This window comes from Chlamydotis macqueenii, chromosome 10 (assembly GCF_036417535.1).
Source record: "Chlamydotis macqueenii isolate bChlMac1 chromosome 10, bChlMac1.mat, whole genome shotgun sequence".
Taxonomy (NCBI): domain Eukaryota; kingdom Metazoa; phylum Chordata; class Aves; order Otidiformes; family Otididae; genus Chlamydotis; species Chlamydotis macqueenii.
This window is the reverse complement of record NC_141565.1, coordinates 3469430-3488154: the sequence shown is the minus strand read 5'-3', so window position 1 is coordinate 3488154 and position 18725 is coordinate 3469430. Positions and strand designations below refer to the sequence as shown.

The 18725-nt window shown below is 42.9% G+C and overlaps 1 protein-coding gene across 16 annotated transcripts in view; it reads left to right on the top strand.

Annotated features, from left to right (window-relative positions):
- The window catches only part of ATP2B2 (ATPase plasma membrane Ca2+ transporting 2), a 441468-nt gene that overhangs the window by 249888 nt on the left and 172855 nt on the right, over positions 1–18725 (top strand). For all 16 annotated transcript variants that reach the window (XM_086755389.1, XM_086755390.1, XM_086755403.1 and 13 more), the window contains one exon: positions 5207–5691. In XM_086755389.1, the coding sequence (XP_086611515.1) occupies positions 5493–5691 (199 nt within the window). In that variant the 5' untranslated portion in view covers positions 5207–5492. The remainder of the gene's footprint in view (positions 1–5206; positions 5692–18725) is intronic.

The following is an 18725-nucleotide window of genomic DNA, read 5'->3' as shown; positions in this document are numbered from 1 at the left end:
ATAGTTTTCCCAGCCGGCCTGCAGTTAGTTCGTCCAAATTACTTCTGTTTTAATTGGCATGCATTTCCTTTAAGCAGCTAGAAGATGAAAAAATATTTTAGTTGGGCTCTACAGGAATGGAAGCCTGTTCCTGAAGACACAGCCACTCAGGGAAAAGAAAACCAGCCAACCAACAAGTACTTCGCATTTGTACAACAAAAATTCATGACATCTTTAACAAACAAAATCCCAGACCAAAGTGAAGACTTATATTCTGACCTTTTAATGAGAAAAATAAGGATAGTATTTTACTCAGGGTTTCTAGTATGTGAAGTCTTTTGCTGCCTGAAGTGAATCTGGGTGGGCTGCTATTTTGTCTTTTTGTCCGCAGGATACTGTTGTTTTCAAACTGCACTTTAGGTGATTTTTTACCCACATTTCTTGTTTCTAAAGGAAACATTGGTAAGAATACATAAAAAGAAAAAACCTTCATTAAAAGCTTCTGCTTTTGTCTGGAATAACAGTGTAACATTGCGTGTGAAATTAATTTTTCAGTTGCTGGAGATTTTTATTTCTCTTTTGCTGAACATGCCTGTGGAGGACTGGTTTGCCTACAAACTGTTGTCATAGGGAATACTGAGACTGAATATGCATCACTGAGGAGAAAATGACTGTGCTAGGATGATGTCAAAAGCTATGCACTCAGGATTTGGGGAAGGTGACTTTTTGTGGCCTTGGAGGCATTTGATTATAAATTAAAACCATTGAAGCATACCGTAGATGATGGTCTTTGGATTGAAAGAGATTCAGTGGACCTTGGGTTAAACAGGTTGAGAAATTTTGGCCTGGAGGCCCTGGGGGGGACCCTTTGAAAAGAAAGGGAGAAGTCCTTGAGCTCCCTGGCTATTTCCCACCCGCTATGCAATGCACCTTCCGCTGCTGAAACTTGTGGTTTGCCTAGCCATGTTCCCTTTGACTGCTGGAGATGTTATTCCTCAGATAGCTTAGGTCATAGGAGTGGGATTAGTTTCAAATGCCGTTGGGTATCTTTTTGTGACCTAGTTATGCAGACTTGCCCTGTAACCTGTGGAAGTAGGCACTCCTAGCAGGAAATTCAGTTCACCTCATTTGGATGTCCATATTAGAAAGAGATGAGTCTCGGTTTAGAAGTGCCTGTTTCTCTCCAGAGTGTCTGGATCTGCAGCCTCTCTGAGGCAAAAGAACAGCTGTCTGGTAGATCAAGGCAGAGCTGCTTCGAGTCAGTGAGTGTTTTCCAGTGATACTGTTCCTGAATGATGCCAGCGGTTTGTTTTGATTGAAAATATACAGGTATACCTGCTTTTTTAAAATGAGAATGTCGTGGTAGTTCACCTGTACTATATCCACACCTTGAAAATATCAATGTTTTGAGTGTGTTTTGTAAAATAATCCTTCCCCTAACCTCCTCCCCCACAGAAACAGCAAACACACCACCCCCCCCCCCCAAAACCTAGTGCAATTCTTAGATTTCCCATAGAGGAGACTCTAGATTTCACCAATTTCTGGCAATTTGATCTATTTTGGAGATGCAAGGCCTGTAGCTCTGCTGATGGGAGAACATTGCTGTGTTCCAGTCTCGAGTTTTCTATTCCTCGGCTGTTGTTAAACCGCTCAGGAAGGGTGAGGTGGGCATGTGTCAGTCGTGCTAACCTGAAGGGATTCAAGGATCGAATGAAGCCCACATATCTTGTTCCATGGGATTAGAGAGGTGCGTTATCAGTGAATGTTAGTCATGCTTCATGCTTTCTATATTTCACCATCTGCCTTTCAAAAATGTGAGTTGGTGTTTCCCTGGTGTCGTAACATTAGGTGAATCATGAAGAGCACAAACTTGAGAGATTTTGTTTTGAAGGACTGAAGGAAGCATAGACTTCATATTTATTGTTTATTGATTAGTATTTATTTGAAGGTGAAGTAAAAAATTAACCAGGGAAATGACTCAAACATGCTAAAAAGCCACAACACTGTCTTGCTGTGGCTGACAAATGACAATGAATTTCTAAGAACAGAAGCAAATATATTAATGTATAGTGATGGCACAGTGAGTCAAGAGATGCTTTGAAGGGAGTGGTGGACACATCCCACACAAAAATCATGCAGAAAGCATTTTTTGACACTGGGTTTAGTACCCTTTGCATCACTCATGAAATCAGTAGATGGTTCTTCTCAGAAAACACTAACAATTGTCTTTTCACTGTGGTGTTATGAGGCAGTTTAAGAATGATTTTATTTTATTAGAGGAATATTTAAAAAGCCCACATGACCAGCAAAGCTCTATGAATTCTCTGTGTTACAGTTCAGCCCCAACTGGGACCAAGCTACGCAGTTTTTCACTCACTCTCCAAGAGAATGGAGGAGAGAGAATGTAACAAAAGCCTCCAGGTTTGAGATAAGGATAGGGAAAAATCCTTAAAGTTACCGTTACAGGCAAAACAGACTTGACTTGGGGAAAATATTTCAATATATTAAAAAAATCAAAGCAGGAAAATGAGAGAGAACAAAAACAATTTCCTCCCAACCCTCCCTCTTCCCGGGCTTCACTTCATTTCAGTTATCTCTACCACCTTCCCCCGCCGAGCAGCACAGGGGGGAAGAGGGAATGGGGGTTGCGGTCAGTTCATCATACGTTGTTTTACGCCACTGCTTCATCGTCAGGGGAAGAACTCCTTGCATTCCTCCCCTGCTCCAGCGTGGGGTCCCTCCCACGGGCTGCAGTCCTTTGTGAAACTGCTCCGGCGTGGGTCATCTCTTCCACGGGGTGCAGCCCCTCCAGAACGGCTGCCCCAGCGGGGCCTCCACGGGCCACAGCCTCCTTCAGGCACCCGCCTGCCCCGGCGTGGGGTCCTCCCCGGGCTGCGGGGGGATCTCTGCCCCCGCTCAGCTGCTTCACTTCTTTTTTTTTTTATTATTTTCCCTTTCTGAACTATGTTATCACAGAGACGTTATCACTTGATCTCAAAGTGTACTGATCTTAGGAATGGATTCTTTTTTGCACACTGGAAGTAAATAGCAGTCTGTCATTTTAGCGATGCGCTATTGATGCCTCATTTTTCACAACATTTTTCTGGTTATTTTTCATGATCAAATCTGAATCTGCTTTTTGATGTGTCTGTCAGCAGAAACTTTGAGACGAAACAAAGAGTCTGAAATGCTGATTTTAGGAAGGGGAGGGCATGTCATCAGTGGAGGTTGTGGTGATTCAGTGCCTCTTGGGATGAGGTCGGTTTCATTGGACATCTGTGCTATTGCTATGCTGTGATTTTTTTCAAAATAATGCTACAGGCTGATGTTCTTCGTATTCAGAATAGTGACCCATCCTGTTGAAAAACAGCTAAAGCAGTAAGTGAGTAAGGTCTCTTCTGCATGCTGTGCGTGGGGAATTGTGTAGCAATGAGTTGATAGCGTGAACACTGTCCAGCGTGTAAGCATGGGAAGTGGTGTTGACGGAGCAGAATTTCTCCTGCTTGGCAAATAAAAGCCCTTTTTAATTACTGCTTCCAGTTTCTTTATTGCTCACTGTAAGCTGCATTTTGTGCTGAAGCTCATGAACTTGAAAAGCAATATGTGAAATCAAGGTTGGCAGAAATTCTTAGCAGTAGAATATGTGTCAATAAATAGGATGGGTAGACGTACGTAGCAGTTGATTGCTATTTTAATTGCATTCTGTAATATTGCAGTGAAACTTTGGTACCTCCCCCTGCTTTTTTTTTTTTTTTTTTGCCTTTTTTCCTTCCCTCCACAGAAATCAAAGGAATGTTGGGTTTTTATCTGTAAATGAGAGGGCTGGTAGAAGTTCAGTTTGTCTAATTGAGCAAGGTATATTAGCTCCAAAGCAGATAATGTCACTGTGGGCAAAGAGGAATTAGTGCATACATGGGCCTGATCTTTCTCGCAATCGCAGTGGAGATACCAAGCCTACATGTTATGTTAACAGTACGTGGGCAGGAGATTAAAATTGTTGCACACATATGAAATTAGGACTTGAAACACTTCAGGATCCTCTTTATGTGTGTAGTCATTTCCACTGCGTATTACTGTACCTGGTCAAAGTCCATATTTTGAACTTTCTGTGGCAGGTTTGTCAGTCATTAGACTGATGGTGTGCTGTTTTAAAGATCTTTTTATTATGAGAAAAATGTTCTGAGACCTATAGATTAGACAGTGCACATGCACTAACCCGCTTGAGGCAAAAAAGAAACCTTTAATCTCTCTTAAAACTCACTGTGCCAAATATAATAGCTGGTTTCAGCAGTATTTAAACCAACTTCATTAGAATATGGGAAGGGAAGACAGGTTTTAAAGGCTGGTTTTAGCAAGTAATCAAGTGTCTCCCAGATGGTCTGAATGTGACTTGTTCAACACTGCACATGGTAAAAAAGAAAAAAAACAAACAAAACCAAACCAACCCCGCTCCCCTGTGTGCATGTGTATTTGTGTGTGGCTGTGCGTACTGGCTCTGTGCTGGCGCGTTTTTAGCTGGCAAGGCGAAGCTGCGCAGGCGAGTGGGCTCACAGGCAGTGCTGGCGGAGAGGAGCCCAGCCGCGGCCTTCTGCGAGGCGCAGCTCTGGGTGTGCACAACAAGCCCCTCAAGGGGTTTATCTCTTTTCTGGGGTATGCTCACTTTCACAGAAGGCAAGGCTGCAAGATGTAATATATTTAAATGTATTCTGAATTTGTAATAGCGGCTCTCGTTTTTCCACCAGTTTTACCATCCTTGCACTGCAAAACAGTTTTGCTTCATCTCCTTATGAAAACCAGTAGTGTTTAACTAATTTTTGTTACCGTGTAGCCTTTATGAGAGAGTCTTTGTTCGTGTCAGATGAAAGATTGATGTGGCTGTATGAACCAGAGCGCATACTGGAGGTGCATCTAGCATGCTGGACTAATCACTTACTTATTAATATTCATGAGCCATCTCATTTAGCGGATGCTCTTGGGACTTGATTAAGGTAAGCAACAGTGCTATTGGTGCTCTAGCTGCAGAGAGCTTTATCTAAGACGGAGCTGGTGTTCTTGTCGATGCCAGCTCTGACTACCCTGCAGCATTTTACAGGGCGTCTCTACAGTGTTTTTGCATAGCTTTTCTTATGTGGCAAGTGAAACTGCAACGACAGAATAAATTTGAAAGCACCTTTGTAAAGCATTATTGCTTGTTCTTGTAATGAGTCCTTTCTGTTCCTTCCCAAAGGTCCAGAGGAAGAAATGACCATGTAGATTCTACAGCTTGGGTGCAGCATAATGGCAAATGGTGAATGGAGCGGAGCTGGTCTGCAGCCTTGAAAGCAACCGTTCTGCGGACCACTAGTCAGTCAGGGACACCTTGCATACCGGAGGCATTCTCCACGTCGCTCGCTGGACACACACTGGATTCTTTTTAATTTCTTAGGTTGGAATTCAAGATTCCTTTCCTTCAATTTTTAAACAGTTTTAAGATTGTATCAACTATAACGAGTGGAGCAATATAGTCAGCAACAATGGGTGACATGACAAATAGTGATTTTTATTCCAAGAACCAAAGAAATGAGGCCAACCATGCAGGAGAGTTTGGATGCACACTGCAAGAACTGCGCTCCCTCATGGAACTTCGAGGGACAGAAGCAGTAGTAAAAATTAAAGAGACATATGGGGAAACAGAGGGGCTCTGCAGACATCTGAAGACATCACCAACAGAAGGTAAGCATATTTCCTTTCAGTTGAATAGGGGGACTTTGTATAAGTGCTCTCCAGATAGTGAAAGAAAGACAAAGCTGGACACAAAGTCTTCAGAGTAGACTAGCTGTAGTTAAAGCTAGCATGACAATAAAAGAGGTGTTATTTATTCAAACAGCTAAATGCATTAATTCTTCCTTAAAAGGCAGACAAAAAAAAAAATCACCACCTGTTTTACGGTGTTATGGCATTTATGGCTCTTGGGGGTAAGAAGGTGCAGGCTACTTGCTTCAGAAGAAGCTTTCTAGGTATTTAGACATTTTGAGAGTATGAAATGACCTTTTGAGATCCACATTATGTTACTTTTTAGATCAATATGTGATATATATATTTTGTGGTTACTAATCTTGACTTACTGTAATCTTGACTTACTGATGGTTTTGCTTAAGTTATCAATATATGACCGTATCAATGTTTTTATTAGTTGGACTTCTTTTGTATGTATAATTAAACTCCTTACCTTCTTATGGTTAGTAATACCAATCAGAACTTTTCAATATCTGTTCTTCTAAGTGGTTTTGGAGTTCTCTACCTGATCATCAGCCATTAGTCTAGTTTTCAACACTCATCCCAAATATCTCCCCATAAAACATTGACAATGGTGGGATGTTTCCCTCTACTCGTGGAGTTTTCCTATTCACCAATTCTTCCTCTTTTAGTGCAAGTAAAATTCTATTAAATTCTAAGAATTGTATTTTCATCTCCAGGGAATATTAATGTTATTGGAAATTATACGGTCTTTGAGTCTGTAATATTTATTTTGTCTTGTAAAGTACCCATGATGTTAATTTTAAGTTACTTTCTTTTTCAAGAAGATGGAAGTGTTGACTTTATTCCATTCTCTCCTTTTTAAAAGTAATAATTTCGTTACCTCCTCTGTTTAAATGCTCGAAAGCCTTGATTTATTGGTGGAATCATAAACAAGTCAGTTGTAGCATCACATAGTATGATATTATAAATTATACTAGTCCCAAAGGAGCACCTATCAATGCCTAGTCTTTAAGTAAATTCTTTGTCCTACACTTGATTGTATACAGTCTCAATATTGTTTAAACATTATAAACTATAAAGCTGTGAACAGTACCTTTTCAGCGAAGGATTATTAAGGTAATTCTGTATTAAAACGACAGCAAACTCCGATAGTGCTTCAGCATTCACGTGCAATCTTGTAGTCTAGACTGACTACTGGCAAATGGAACATTTTCTAACAGGTCTATCCTGTTTTCTAGCCTTGCCCCCATATCTGATCCTTCAGACAGTACCTTTGTTCCTCCCTGGAGCTTACTCCCAGTAGGCGGGCTGAGGAAGGAAAATGAGACCCTGCCCCTTGTCTGGGATTTCCAGATATCCATCAATCTTTCAGAGAGTGGCCTAACAGCTGTTTGCACACTGGAGAATCAACTGTGCAGAGAATATGCAGCAATTTTGACATATCCCTGACACATCTGAGGAATTCCAGACAGAAGTGCAGGATCTTTGTATTTACATGACAGAATAAACACCGATATATAAATATTCCATTAGGTATTCAGCATCTTAAACATCCCTCAGCAGTTACAGAATGTCAAAGCTGAAGTCTCAGTCTGAGTGAGCTGAGATCACTTCAGTGACTTCAGTAAAGTTTTGCCAGGTCATTCTAGTGCTTACCTTGTCAATGTGAACTTCAAAGGAAATGTTAATTGCATCATCTGTTCAATTTATGACATCAGGGAAACTTAATTCCTCATATCGGAACAGAGTGTATGGATCCAACTAGTGTGGCGTGCTGACTCCAGCAGTAATCTATATCTGATACGTCAGATAAGGTAACCTTCCTCTAAGCCTTACGTGCACTTCATCACTTGTGCATTAGGGAAAAACATTTCCAGCTTCAAATGGCAATCAGCATAGCCTTGGAATCAGGAAGACTCCTGGGTTTTAATTTTAAATTAGGTCACGTAGTAGGAATTCCCAGACACAAATTATTTTTAATTGTTTTGCTTGGAAAAATCTTTCTAGGAGGGAATCTTTCTGAAGTATATCATGTCAAACTCAGAAGTTTTCATTAAAGAGAAAGTATCCATAAGAATTCAACAGAAAAACTTTAAAGGCTTATGTCAAATACAAGCATGTTTAGACGTAAGTCCCTAGCCATTGCTTTTCTTGTATCCAGGCACAGTGAGGAAACTTAAAATACAGTGAAGAGAATATTCTTGAAGATACGACTATCCTTAAAGGAAAGAAATGTAATTATTTCTAACATGGAAATAGAATTTTAACATTGAGTAGACATGATTTACAGATAAGCTGTCGACATACATAGTGGAGGCTCTCATAGAGTTTTGTCTTTTGGTATTTGTGGCAAAATATGGGTTCCCCATAGAATATCTTTATGAAATCCCAAAGTTTGCCACTATGCCTGAAAATCACTTTTCCATCCAGCCTCTTTTATGGTGAAGCACTGGTTTTTTTGAGTTTGGAATGCTGCACATTTTACACAGTTTTATGAAGAGTAACAGAATAAACATTACTGCAGGGCATTTCTTCTTTCAATAAACTCTTGCTGAGCAAGAGTCCTGGGTATCACAGAATCACAGAATGGTTAGGGTTGGAAGGGACCTTCAAAGGTCATCAGGTCCAACCCCCCTGCAAGGAGCAGGGACATCCCCAACCAGATCAGGTTGCTCAGAGCCTCATCCAGCCTGGCCTTGAACGTTTCCAGGGATGGGGCTTCCACCACCTCTCAGGGCAACCTGTTCCAGTGTTCTACAACTCTCATCGTAAAAAATTTTTTCCTAATTTCCAATCTAAATCTACCCCCCACTATTTTAAAGCCATTACTCCTTGTCCTATTGCAACAGGCCCTACTAAACAGCCTCTCCCCATATTTCTTGTAGGCCCTCTTGAGGTACTGGAAGACCTCTATCAGGTCTCCCCGGAGCCTCCTCTTCTCCAGGCTGAACAGCCCCAGCTCTCTCAGCCTGGCCTCACAGCAGAGGTGCTCCAGCCCTCTGATCATCTGTGTGGCCCTCCTCTGGACCTTCTCCAACTGGTCCATGTCCTTGTGTTGGGGGCTCCAGAACTGGACACAGTACTCCAGGTGGGGTCTCACCAGGGCAGAGTAGAGGGGGAGAATCACCTCCCTCGACCTGCTGCCCACGCTTCTCTTGATGCAGCCCAGGATGCGGTTGGCCCTCTGGGCCGCAGAGGCACATTGCCGGCTCATGTTGAGCTTCTCATCCACCAGCACTCCCAAGTCCTTCTCCTCAGGGCTGCTCTCCATCCATTCCCCGCCCAGCCTGTATTTGTGCTTGGGATTGCCACGACCCAGGTGCAGGACCTTGCACTTGGCCTGGTTGAACTTCATGAGGTTGGCACAGGCCCACCTCTCCAGCCTGTCCAGGTCCCTCTGGATGGCATCCCTCCCCTCCAGCGTGTCGACAGCACCACACAGCTTGGTGTCATCAGCGAACTTGCTGAGGGTGCACTCTATCCCACTGTCCATGTCCCCAACAAAGATGTTGAACAGGGCCGGGCCCAGCACGGACCCCTGAGGGACGCCACTCGTGACCGATCTCCACTTGGACATTGAGCCGTTGACCACCACTCTCTGAGTGCGGCCATCCAGCCAACTCCTTATCCACCGAGTGGTCCGTCCATCAAAGCCAGGTCTCTCCAGTTTAGAGAGAAGGATGTCATGCGGGACAGTGTCAAAAGCTTTGCACAAGTCCAGGTAGATGATACCCGTTGCCTGTCCCTTGTCCACCGATGCTGTCACCCTGTCATAGAAGGCCACCAAATTGGTCAGGCACGATCTGCCCTTGGTGAAGCCATGTTGGCTGTCACCAACCACCTCCTTGCTCTCCATGTGCTTTAGCATGGTTTCCAGGAGAAATTCCAGGGTAAATATGAATGAAATGGCAAAAAGGACTTGACTGTAGAATTTGGTTCTTCCCAGGCTTGTAAGCTTCTTCAAAATTTATTTTCGTAAAGTCTTTGTCATTTTGTGGGGTATGGTTTAAGTAGTTACTGGAACAGAGGAAAAAACGTATCCTGGAAGCAGGCACATTGTAATTTGCTAAAATGTGGTCTAATCTGAATTTACTGGCTTACTCAATATTTAGAGCATGAGAAGTAGAAATTAGCTCAGAGTTGACTCTGGAATTCATTTACCATGGTAATACCTGAGGTACCAGCTATAGACCAGTAGAATCAGTCACTTACTTACACTCAAAGTGCCTTTTTGAAGCTCTGTTTTCAAGGCCTTGAACTTTGCAAGGTAAGATGATGTGTGCGTAACTCAAATGTTATTTACACTGTTGTGAAGATACCCTTACCAGTGTTTTCTGAACTCATGTATTAATTCAGTGTGGAGCTATAAAAGTCTGCTGTATGTTGAGCAGAATAATATTTGCATGCTGAATGAACTCATAACGTTATTGTGGATTCCAAGGCTTCAGTCTCTTTAAATTTTCTTTGATCGCTTTTCCAACTGCAGATGCAGTGTGGATCCTAGCTCTCAGTTATGCCTAAGGGATTTCCTACATTAAAGTGATTGTATTATAATGAAAAGCTACCGTTTAAGGGCTCATAAAAAGAACCTCCCTGAAAATCTGTGGAAGTACTTTATGTGAAAAAAATACAAATATGTTTCTCCTTAATTTTTGTTTAAAAATATTTTTATTCAAATTACTTTCACTTTCATTATTCTGTTAATGCAGGGAATAAGCAGGATCTAGCTGTCATTTTGCAAAACAACGCTGAATCTCCCACTGGGCAGAGCTGTGATGGCAGTTGTATAATTTTCCATGCAATCTGAGTCTCTGAGGCTCACTCGAGCATTAGTGATACCTTATAAAGGACAGCTGGTAAAATGTGATGAGTTAGTTGGATGAATACCAAATGAGGCTGGAATCCACTCTTTCCAATGCTTAACTGTATTTTACCCACTATTTTATGTAGTATGCACCAATTTACACTAAGTTTTTCTTCTACATTCCCTTCGTATTACAAAAATGTTTATAAGAATACGTTAGTGAATTAACTTCCATGATTTCTTGCTTAAAATACCTGGATGCAGTAATTTCCAATGTGTGTGAAAAGTGAGGCTGTGTCTAACAATGCTTCTTTCATTTCTATACAAAGAAAAAACTTTTCCTGTGGTGATACCTGTGTAATCAGGCCTGAAACAGCAGCTCCAAAAGATGTTACACATTGGTGACAATGCTGTAGCACTACAGGAGAAGTTTGCCTCTTGGTGTTTAGTAGATACTCAATAGACTAAGCTTCTAGAAATGGTCTAGTGGAGTCCCAAGAACATTTCAGATGTGACCTAATTATGGGAGCCAGTGGAACTTATTTTTAATATGAAAAAATGCAAGTTTGGGGTTTTTTTAGCTGTAGTTCTCTTAGGATACTGTAAAAAGGCTTCATGGCAAGAGAAAGTCTCAATTAGCAGTTAAATGATAATATTTCTAGCACAGAAGTTGACTTTTTAATCCTCATAACTGCCCTTAGTTAAGGTACATACAGGATAAGTTGCTCTCCCTTTTCAAGCGCAAGTTTGTTATATAGGAGAGAAGTCTTTTACAATTTTAACTGTGAGGTGAAAGGTGAAAGACTGAATACAACAAAATGAACCAGTTGCTTTTAGTGCTCACTAGTTTTGCCTCTATAAAAAAATACACTGTGAATAACTGAATATTATGTTTTGAAATAATGAAATTATTTTTTTAAAAAAAAAACCTATGTTGCCAGCTCTCCTAAGGTAGATTTTAAGAATTTGGTAGTGAGGCAGAGCTGAAGCACTTTGGAAATCTTCAAAGCACCATATCAAAAGCGGTGTAAAAGAAGACCCACTCTTCAGATCACCACGCTGGCTGATTCCTCGTCCTTTTTTGTGGTGTGAAAACATAACTTGTAGCTCAGGCCGATCTGCCAACGCACCCAGGCCTGAAGCCAGACTCCAAGTACACATCTAGTCCTTATTTGTGCGTGTTCTCTCCCCATGGAAGGATTGGTTTAAACAATGGAAACAGCCTTCCCCACGAAAAAAGCCTTCAGTATTGTCACGGTGAAGGCCTCTGAGGGTTGCATTTTGTAACGCTTTTTTCCTACCTTGCATGGGAAAAAACCCCCACCAACCTTTAAGCTCATATTTCACCTAGCTCTGCGCGTAGTGTGGTTGAGCTGGTAAGAGCTTGTGATAAGTTGGCGTTTTTCTGTAGTCACTTCAGTAAACACTGGCAGGTTCTGCTGGCCTGCTCAGGTCCCCACAAAGCCCCTCTGGGTGACCCCACTGCCCCCGGGGGCTGTGCCTGGCCAAGTTACGGACTGTTTCAGTGGGAGACTGGTTGTCTGAGAAGGAAGGCAGGTTCTGGATGCACCTTAATTTTCAAGTTACTGTTTGCAGTTGCCGAACCCCTGACAGGTACCGCAGGTGGATTGGTACTGCCCGTACCTTTGGGGACGTGCCTGGGAAAGCCCGAATGGCGCCTGCCTCCCCGGGCCCAGCGGGAAGCACGGGAAGGGGCAAGCGGTGTGCGCTGGGGCCTGCCTTCCCCACCTTCCCCGGCTGCGCCCCGGTGCTCCTCGTGCCCCCGCGCTCTCGCTGCAGAGAGAAGCCCTGACGCTGTTATTCTTTAGCTGCCTCTTTGCAGCTCTCTTCTGTGGGGAAATGCTGGGTCTGACCCAAGTTCGCATGAAACACCATAGTTGTAGTGGGTCTTTCAAGATTGTGAACAGATGGAAAAAATCTAGGCGAGATGGTTGTGTATTAATAACTTGTGGGAGGCAAGGAGTTTTGCTTTGGCATACGGTACTGTCTCAAAGTCCTGTGTAACGTGCCCATTACAGTTGTAATACTTGGCCTTAGCGAGGCTGCAGTTGGCTCTCACACTTCTGTGTTTCAGCACAGTGCCACGCAGATGTAGCGGTTTAGGGATTTCCGCAGCGCGCTCCAGGGACCCATGCAGACTGGGGGGATAGAGGAGACGGTTCTGTACATTTGACGTTCCTGCTGTGCGCAGTAGGTTATATATCCATAAAATAATATCTACATGTTTAATGATTTGAGAGGAGTGCATGGAGCACTCTTGGCAACTGCCGTCATTTTCCATATCTAGTATTTCTATTGTTTGTGTAATGGAACAGCAAATATTTTTCCAAAGGTTACCCAAACATAAGTATCTCAAATGAATGGCTTAGATTTTTGGAAGTGATAAGTACCATTTCATTGCTTGTTTTGTTTCTGGGTTTTGGCATGTCGTGCCACTTGCTGATTTACTTTGGCTTTGTTCTTTTACTTGTAGAAAACTAGAGAAATATTGCATGATGCATTTTCCCTACGAAGCTTTTAAAATAAGCTAGATCACCTGCTCCTTTGAGAATCCTAAATGGTTTGAGAAAAGCTTCTCTTTGTGTAACCAGGATTGCTTTAAAGCTTAGGGAAGAAAGAAGGCAAGTGAGTGTCTTGTATTGGGTAGTGTCAGAGGTTTTCTGAGGCTGGTGCTGATTTATTTATGTGATTACTCAGGAGGTCATCTTCCTTTCAATGATTACCTTACTTTAGCAGGTGCGGCCCTTTTAGAAAGGAGGCTCTTTTCACACAAACTTAATTCCCCTGCCCTTTAAGACAGTACAGTAAATACATGCGGGCAATGTTTACCAACTGCAGACATACATCCTGCTGTTGCACCTCGTATTTAGATGAACACAATAATAAATGGGCGTGAGATTTTGCACCTATTTTGCACAGGTCTCATGTTTGTTTGTGGTAATTAGCTCAATTACAACTACAACGTGTTGTAAGTCAAAACAAAGTCTGACCCAGCAACTTTTTCTTTCCCTCTTTTTTCTAAAGAGGTTCTTGTAGGTTAACATTCGCCGTAACGTATCATGCCGTGGGTTTCTCCTTGATCTAAATACGATGATGCAATACAGTATGTCATTCCCTTTTTACAAAATAATAAGTGATGGAAAGTGTTGCCATTACATGGTGCAGTTGATAAATGTGTAATCCCATTCGTAGAAATAGTGGTTTGAATATTTTGGTATAACTAGCTCATTTATTGTGTGAAAAAAGATGAGGCCAGATCTTTAACATAATGGCGGCAGTGTACATAATGATGGGGGAAATAATTTTTAGGTTTCATAAATGCTGGCAGTTACGTCAGTTGTCGAAACTGCAAAGTAGGATTACGTTGGCGGTGCTCCCTCAGAAAAAGGCAATTAGTCCTTTGCTTGGAGGATCAAAAAGGTGTTCTGTTGTGCGCGCTTTCATGCACACATATCAAAGTGGCTTCTGTGCTGGGAAGGGACAAGCTGTGGTCTTTATCAGTAACGACAGAGAGGGAGGAGAGGAGCGTGGAGCTGCTGCTGAGCTGCGTCGCAGCCTTTCCTTTGCAAAGCATGCGTGTTTTCCGTGGAGCCTATGTAAGAGTTACAGCACTAAGAGGAACAAAAATTGCCTAATGAATACCTTGCTTCTATTGTATTGCAGGGCTTAGAAATCCATAAATATCTATAGTGTGTCAGCCCTGAGTGAGGGCTGATTTATCTTCATTTGGCTCTTGTTTTGAGAAAGCTGCAGGAAGAAAGCAAAGTCCATTATACCAAGTGAATAATCCAATCGATGTAGCCAGTTTGCCCTTGATGAAATTAAGCTTTGTCTTTGCAGTATATCAGAAAGAGTGAAGGAGGTTTTTTGCCTTCTTTTGTCAGCGCCCTATGAAAGCAAATGGTTGACAAGCAGTGGTTCTATGATTTGGTGACTGGCCCTGCTAGAGGAAACATAAGAGCACAGCCATTAATCAGTTGTCTCAGCTGATGCTTACAAGGGGGCAAAATGTGCTCGCTTTACTATGCCACCTTAAAATTTAAAGATAAAAAAATTACCTGAATCTCTATTAGGCATTCTCAAACTTTTTGCCAAGTGTCACTGCTAGCAGTGATGCTGCTTCCCATTGAGCCATGGGAATTGGAAAATTCTGCTACTAAAGCCTTTGTAAGGATCATCTGTGGACTTGACAGCTGAGGACAATGCCGTTCCTTGCAATAATGGCAATTTTGAAATGTGTTTTTCTTCAGCATTGCACTTACAATTTTTCATGAAAGAGGATTATTGTTATTTGTTGAAAGAGAAGAAGATTTTTTGATGAAATGGGGCAGCGGCTTTCAATATCATAGAATCGTAGAATCCCAGACTGGTGAAAAAGGACGGTTAAAGCCCACCCAGTCCAACCCCCTGCCAGGAGCAGGGACATCCCCAACCAGATCAGATTGCTCAGAGCCCCGGCCAACCTGGCCTGGAATGTTTCCAGGGATGGGGCATCCACCACCTCTCTGGGCAACCTGGGACAGTGTTCTACAACTCGCAGTGTAAAAAATTTTTTTCCTAATATCCAATCTAAATCTACGCCCCTCTATTTTGAAACCATTACCCCTCGTCCTATCACAACAGGCCCTGCCAAACAGCCTCTCCCCACCTTTCCTGCAGCTCCCTTTAGGCACTGGAAGACCGCTCTAAGGTCTCCCCGGAGCCTCCTCTTCTCCAGGCTGAACAGCCCCAGCTCTCTCAGCCTGGCCTCACAGGAGAGGTGCTCCATCCCTCTTATCATCTTCCTCTGTCCTCCCTTCTGGCCCTCCTCTGGACCCTCTCCAACAGGTCCACGTCCTCCTAATGTTGGGGGCTTCAGAGCTGGACACAGTACTGCAGGTGGGGTCTCACCAGGGCAGAGTAGAGGGGGAGAATCACCTCCCTCGACCTGCTGGCCACGCTCCTCTTGATGCAGCCCAGGATGCGGGTGGCCTTCTGGGCCGCAAGGGCACATTGCCTGCTCATGTTGAGCTTCTCATCCGCCATCACTCCCAAGTCCTTCTCCTCAGGGCTGCTCTCAGTCCATTCTCCGCCCAGCCTGGATTTGTGCCTGGGATTGCCACGACCCACGTGCAGGACTTTGCACTTGGCCTGGTTGAACTTCATGAGGTTGGCATGGGCCCACCTCTCCAGCCTGTCAAGGTCCCTCTGGATGGCATCCCTCCCTTCCAGCGTGTCGATGGCACCACACAGCTTGGTGTCATCGGAGAACTTGCTGAGGGTGCACTCTATCCCACTGTCCATGTCGCCGACAAAGATGTTGAACAGGGCCGGGCCCAACATGGACCCCTGAGGGACGCCAATCGTGACCGGTCTCCACTTGGACATTGAGCCATTGACCACCACTCTCTGAGTGCGGCCATCCAGCCAATATGTAGGTCTAGGTTCGGTAGCCTTGCAAGTGGAATTAGTGTGACTGAGTGACTGGTCATTTTTCTTTTGATGATAACTAGTGTGAACAGACTTGGGATAAGAACAGTGTCAGATGCAGTAACGATTTCCTGCCTCCTGTCCCCTTTTGCAATTGCTCCCTGCTCTGCAAATCCAGAGTGATGAAATTTACTGTTTCCATCCGTTTCCCAGGAAGTCAAAGGTTGATGGTGTTCGACATGATTACTTATAAAGGTGAGATGAGTGGAAAATAAAGCCAAAGATGTATTTTTGGCAGTCAACTCAGTGTGCTTCCAAGACAAACGTAACTGCATTTCCTCAATACTGATTTCCTTTAATGTGATGCATTCATAGTTTCTGACTAGCATTCTAAGTATCTCTAGAAATTATTTCTACCCTGTCTCCAGTAATGTTTTCCCACATCTATGTGGGTGTTCTAGAAACTATGCTTGCGGTTGCAGATCCTGAAAGGTGTAAGGACAAAGGTCTCCCCACGCATTTTGAAAAAATGATGATCACCTCTGCCATAAAGAACCTGTTTTCACTGATGATAGTTTACATAGTCTGGCATACCTTGCAGCATGGTATAGTAACTTCCTTTTTAACTTTTAAAGAAAAAAAAATTCCTTTCTGAATGCTCATTAGGAATTCTATTCCTTGTCCTTGCCTCGGAGCTGGTAAAACAATGCCTTTTAATGTCCTGTCCTCATTGCCAGTCCAGAACTTGGCAATGCCACCACAGATTATATTAAACGCACGGTGTTTCTGTTGCGTAATAGAAAGAGCTGGGTGTATGTGGCTGCTATTTCTGTAACAATAGCATTTACCAGCCCTTGTTTCCTCTTCGCTTTCAAATGAAATTCTTCAGGGACTGCAGAGACTCTTTTCCTGTGTGGATTATGAGCTGAGTCAGTTCTGTTAAAAGACTCGAAAACCTGAGTTTCCGCGGGCTGTGCTACTCCTTTGATTGTTCCTTTTGCATTTTGTGTCAATTGCTCCTCTCCATCACTTCCCACAGAGGAACCGGCTTTCAGTGTGAGGGCAGTTCAGGTATAGTCCTCTAAGGTACCAAAAGACTGAGAAACGGAGCAGTTAGAAGGAAAATGGACCAAATTTACAGAGTAATTCAAAAGCTGTCCTGATTCTTTTTTTCTGATTAGCACTGGAAATGAGGGAAAATAGGGAATAGCCTGCTTCGTTAGAGGTGTGCTTGACTTTAAGTAGTTACAGAAGAGTAAGAGAGGAGAATTTTCTTACTGCATTCAGTATCCTGTTAACTGCAACAGATTTCCACTTTGACTTCATAAATGAGGGCATAGCTCCTCAGGTTGAGTACTGCTTGGTCAGGATCGTGTCAACATTAATGCAGGAAGACAAATGTATGGTAATGCTCTAAAATTACAGCGCCACCGGTAAGTTATAATCTTAGCACTTAGCATAAGCATTATTTTAGGCACCTCAGTTAATTCTTTCCTTAAACAATACAACAAATCTACTTGTACTTTTTTTCACAGTTTTTCTAGCAGTTTCAAGTCGTTACCTTTGTTTGGAAGTTCAGGTGGCGAACTGGATCACCATGAGTTTCCTTTGTGCTTGCCTGGCTTTGGTCGTGTGTTGGCCCTCACACTTTCACTGACGCAGGGTCTCGATTTTAAAGGAATGATGATTCCTTTCTGAGCCACTGGTGGGGTTTTGCTTGTTTGTTTTAGTTACACTCTGCAGTATTTTTGTATTCATTTAAAAAAAACCTGAAGTAGTAGAGAATAGTTGCATTACATCATCATTCTGCTTTGCCAGCGGGGTCATGGCTGTTGCGTGGTTTTGCGGAGGTCATCCAGCTTGACGCTTGTCATCCTGCTGTATTGCAGCCAAAATATATGTCTTTTCTTGAACCGTATTAGCCCATGGAAACCTTGGAGTACATAAAGGTGACTGTCATGGTGAAAATCACTCCTGTTAGTGAGTGATAATTGATTAAAAGGGTAAAACAGCAGTGAAGAGGCTGGCCAGATCAGAACCTGTTCTTCTCACTATGCAAATTGTCTAGTTTTCACTTAAAGAAAAACCTCAAAAAACTTGAAAGCTACCTGTTTCCTACAAAAGTATGGTGTAAATTTGGAAGACTATCCAAGTGTTAAGGTGCGCTCGCCTGCTGACTTTGTTCAAATCTCATGAGATGACGGTGAAGTCCCTGGGCTTTCCTTTGTTCTATTGTTTTCTCACGTCAGTGAGTTTGTGCGGTCGCGTTCAGCAGGTGCAAGGGCAGTCTGACAGAGCTGACCCTGTCTCTTGGCTTGTTACCGTCCAGCGAGTAGATGTGACTGCAGAACAGGGTGCTCAGTTAAGAGTTCAGAACAATTGCTTTGCAGACTTAAGAAATAATATGCTGAAGGAAACCCTAAGAGTAGATTATTGGTGATGACCAATATTACGGGCACATTAAACGGGAGCAGTACAGTGCTACATGAGCGCTGTAGCTGGCCCTGGGAAATTAAATTTGCTTCTTTCTGGTGCTGGCCTTGTCAGTCACTAATGCTTCTCAGCTCTAGGTGCTGAAGGACTCTACAAATAATTTTTGAGATTTACAAGATTGCTAAGGGGAAAGGTATAGACAAGCCGTTAGTTTTGTTCCCAAGGTAATCTCTATGATTGAGTTACATTTTCTGCTGCTTCACTTGCCTGTAAATATGAAAGCCAGTCTGTGCCAACCCACAAAGTAAAATCCATGACCTGAAACTACAGAAGTGAACTG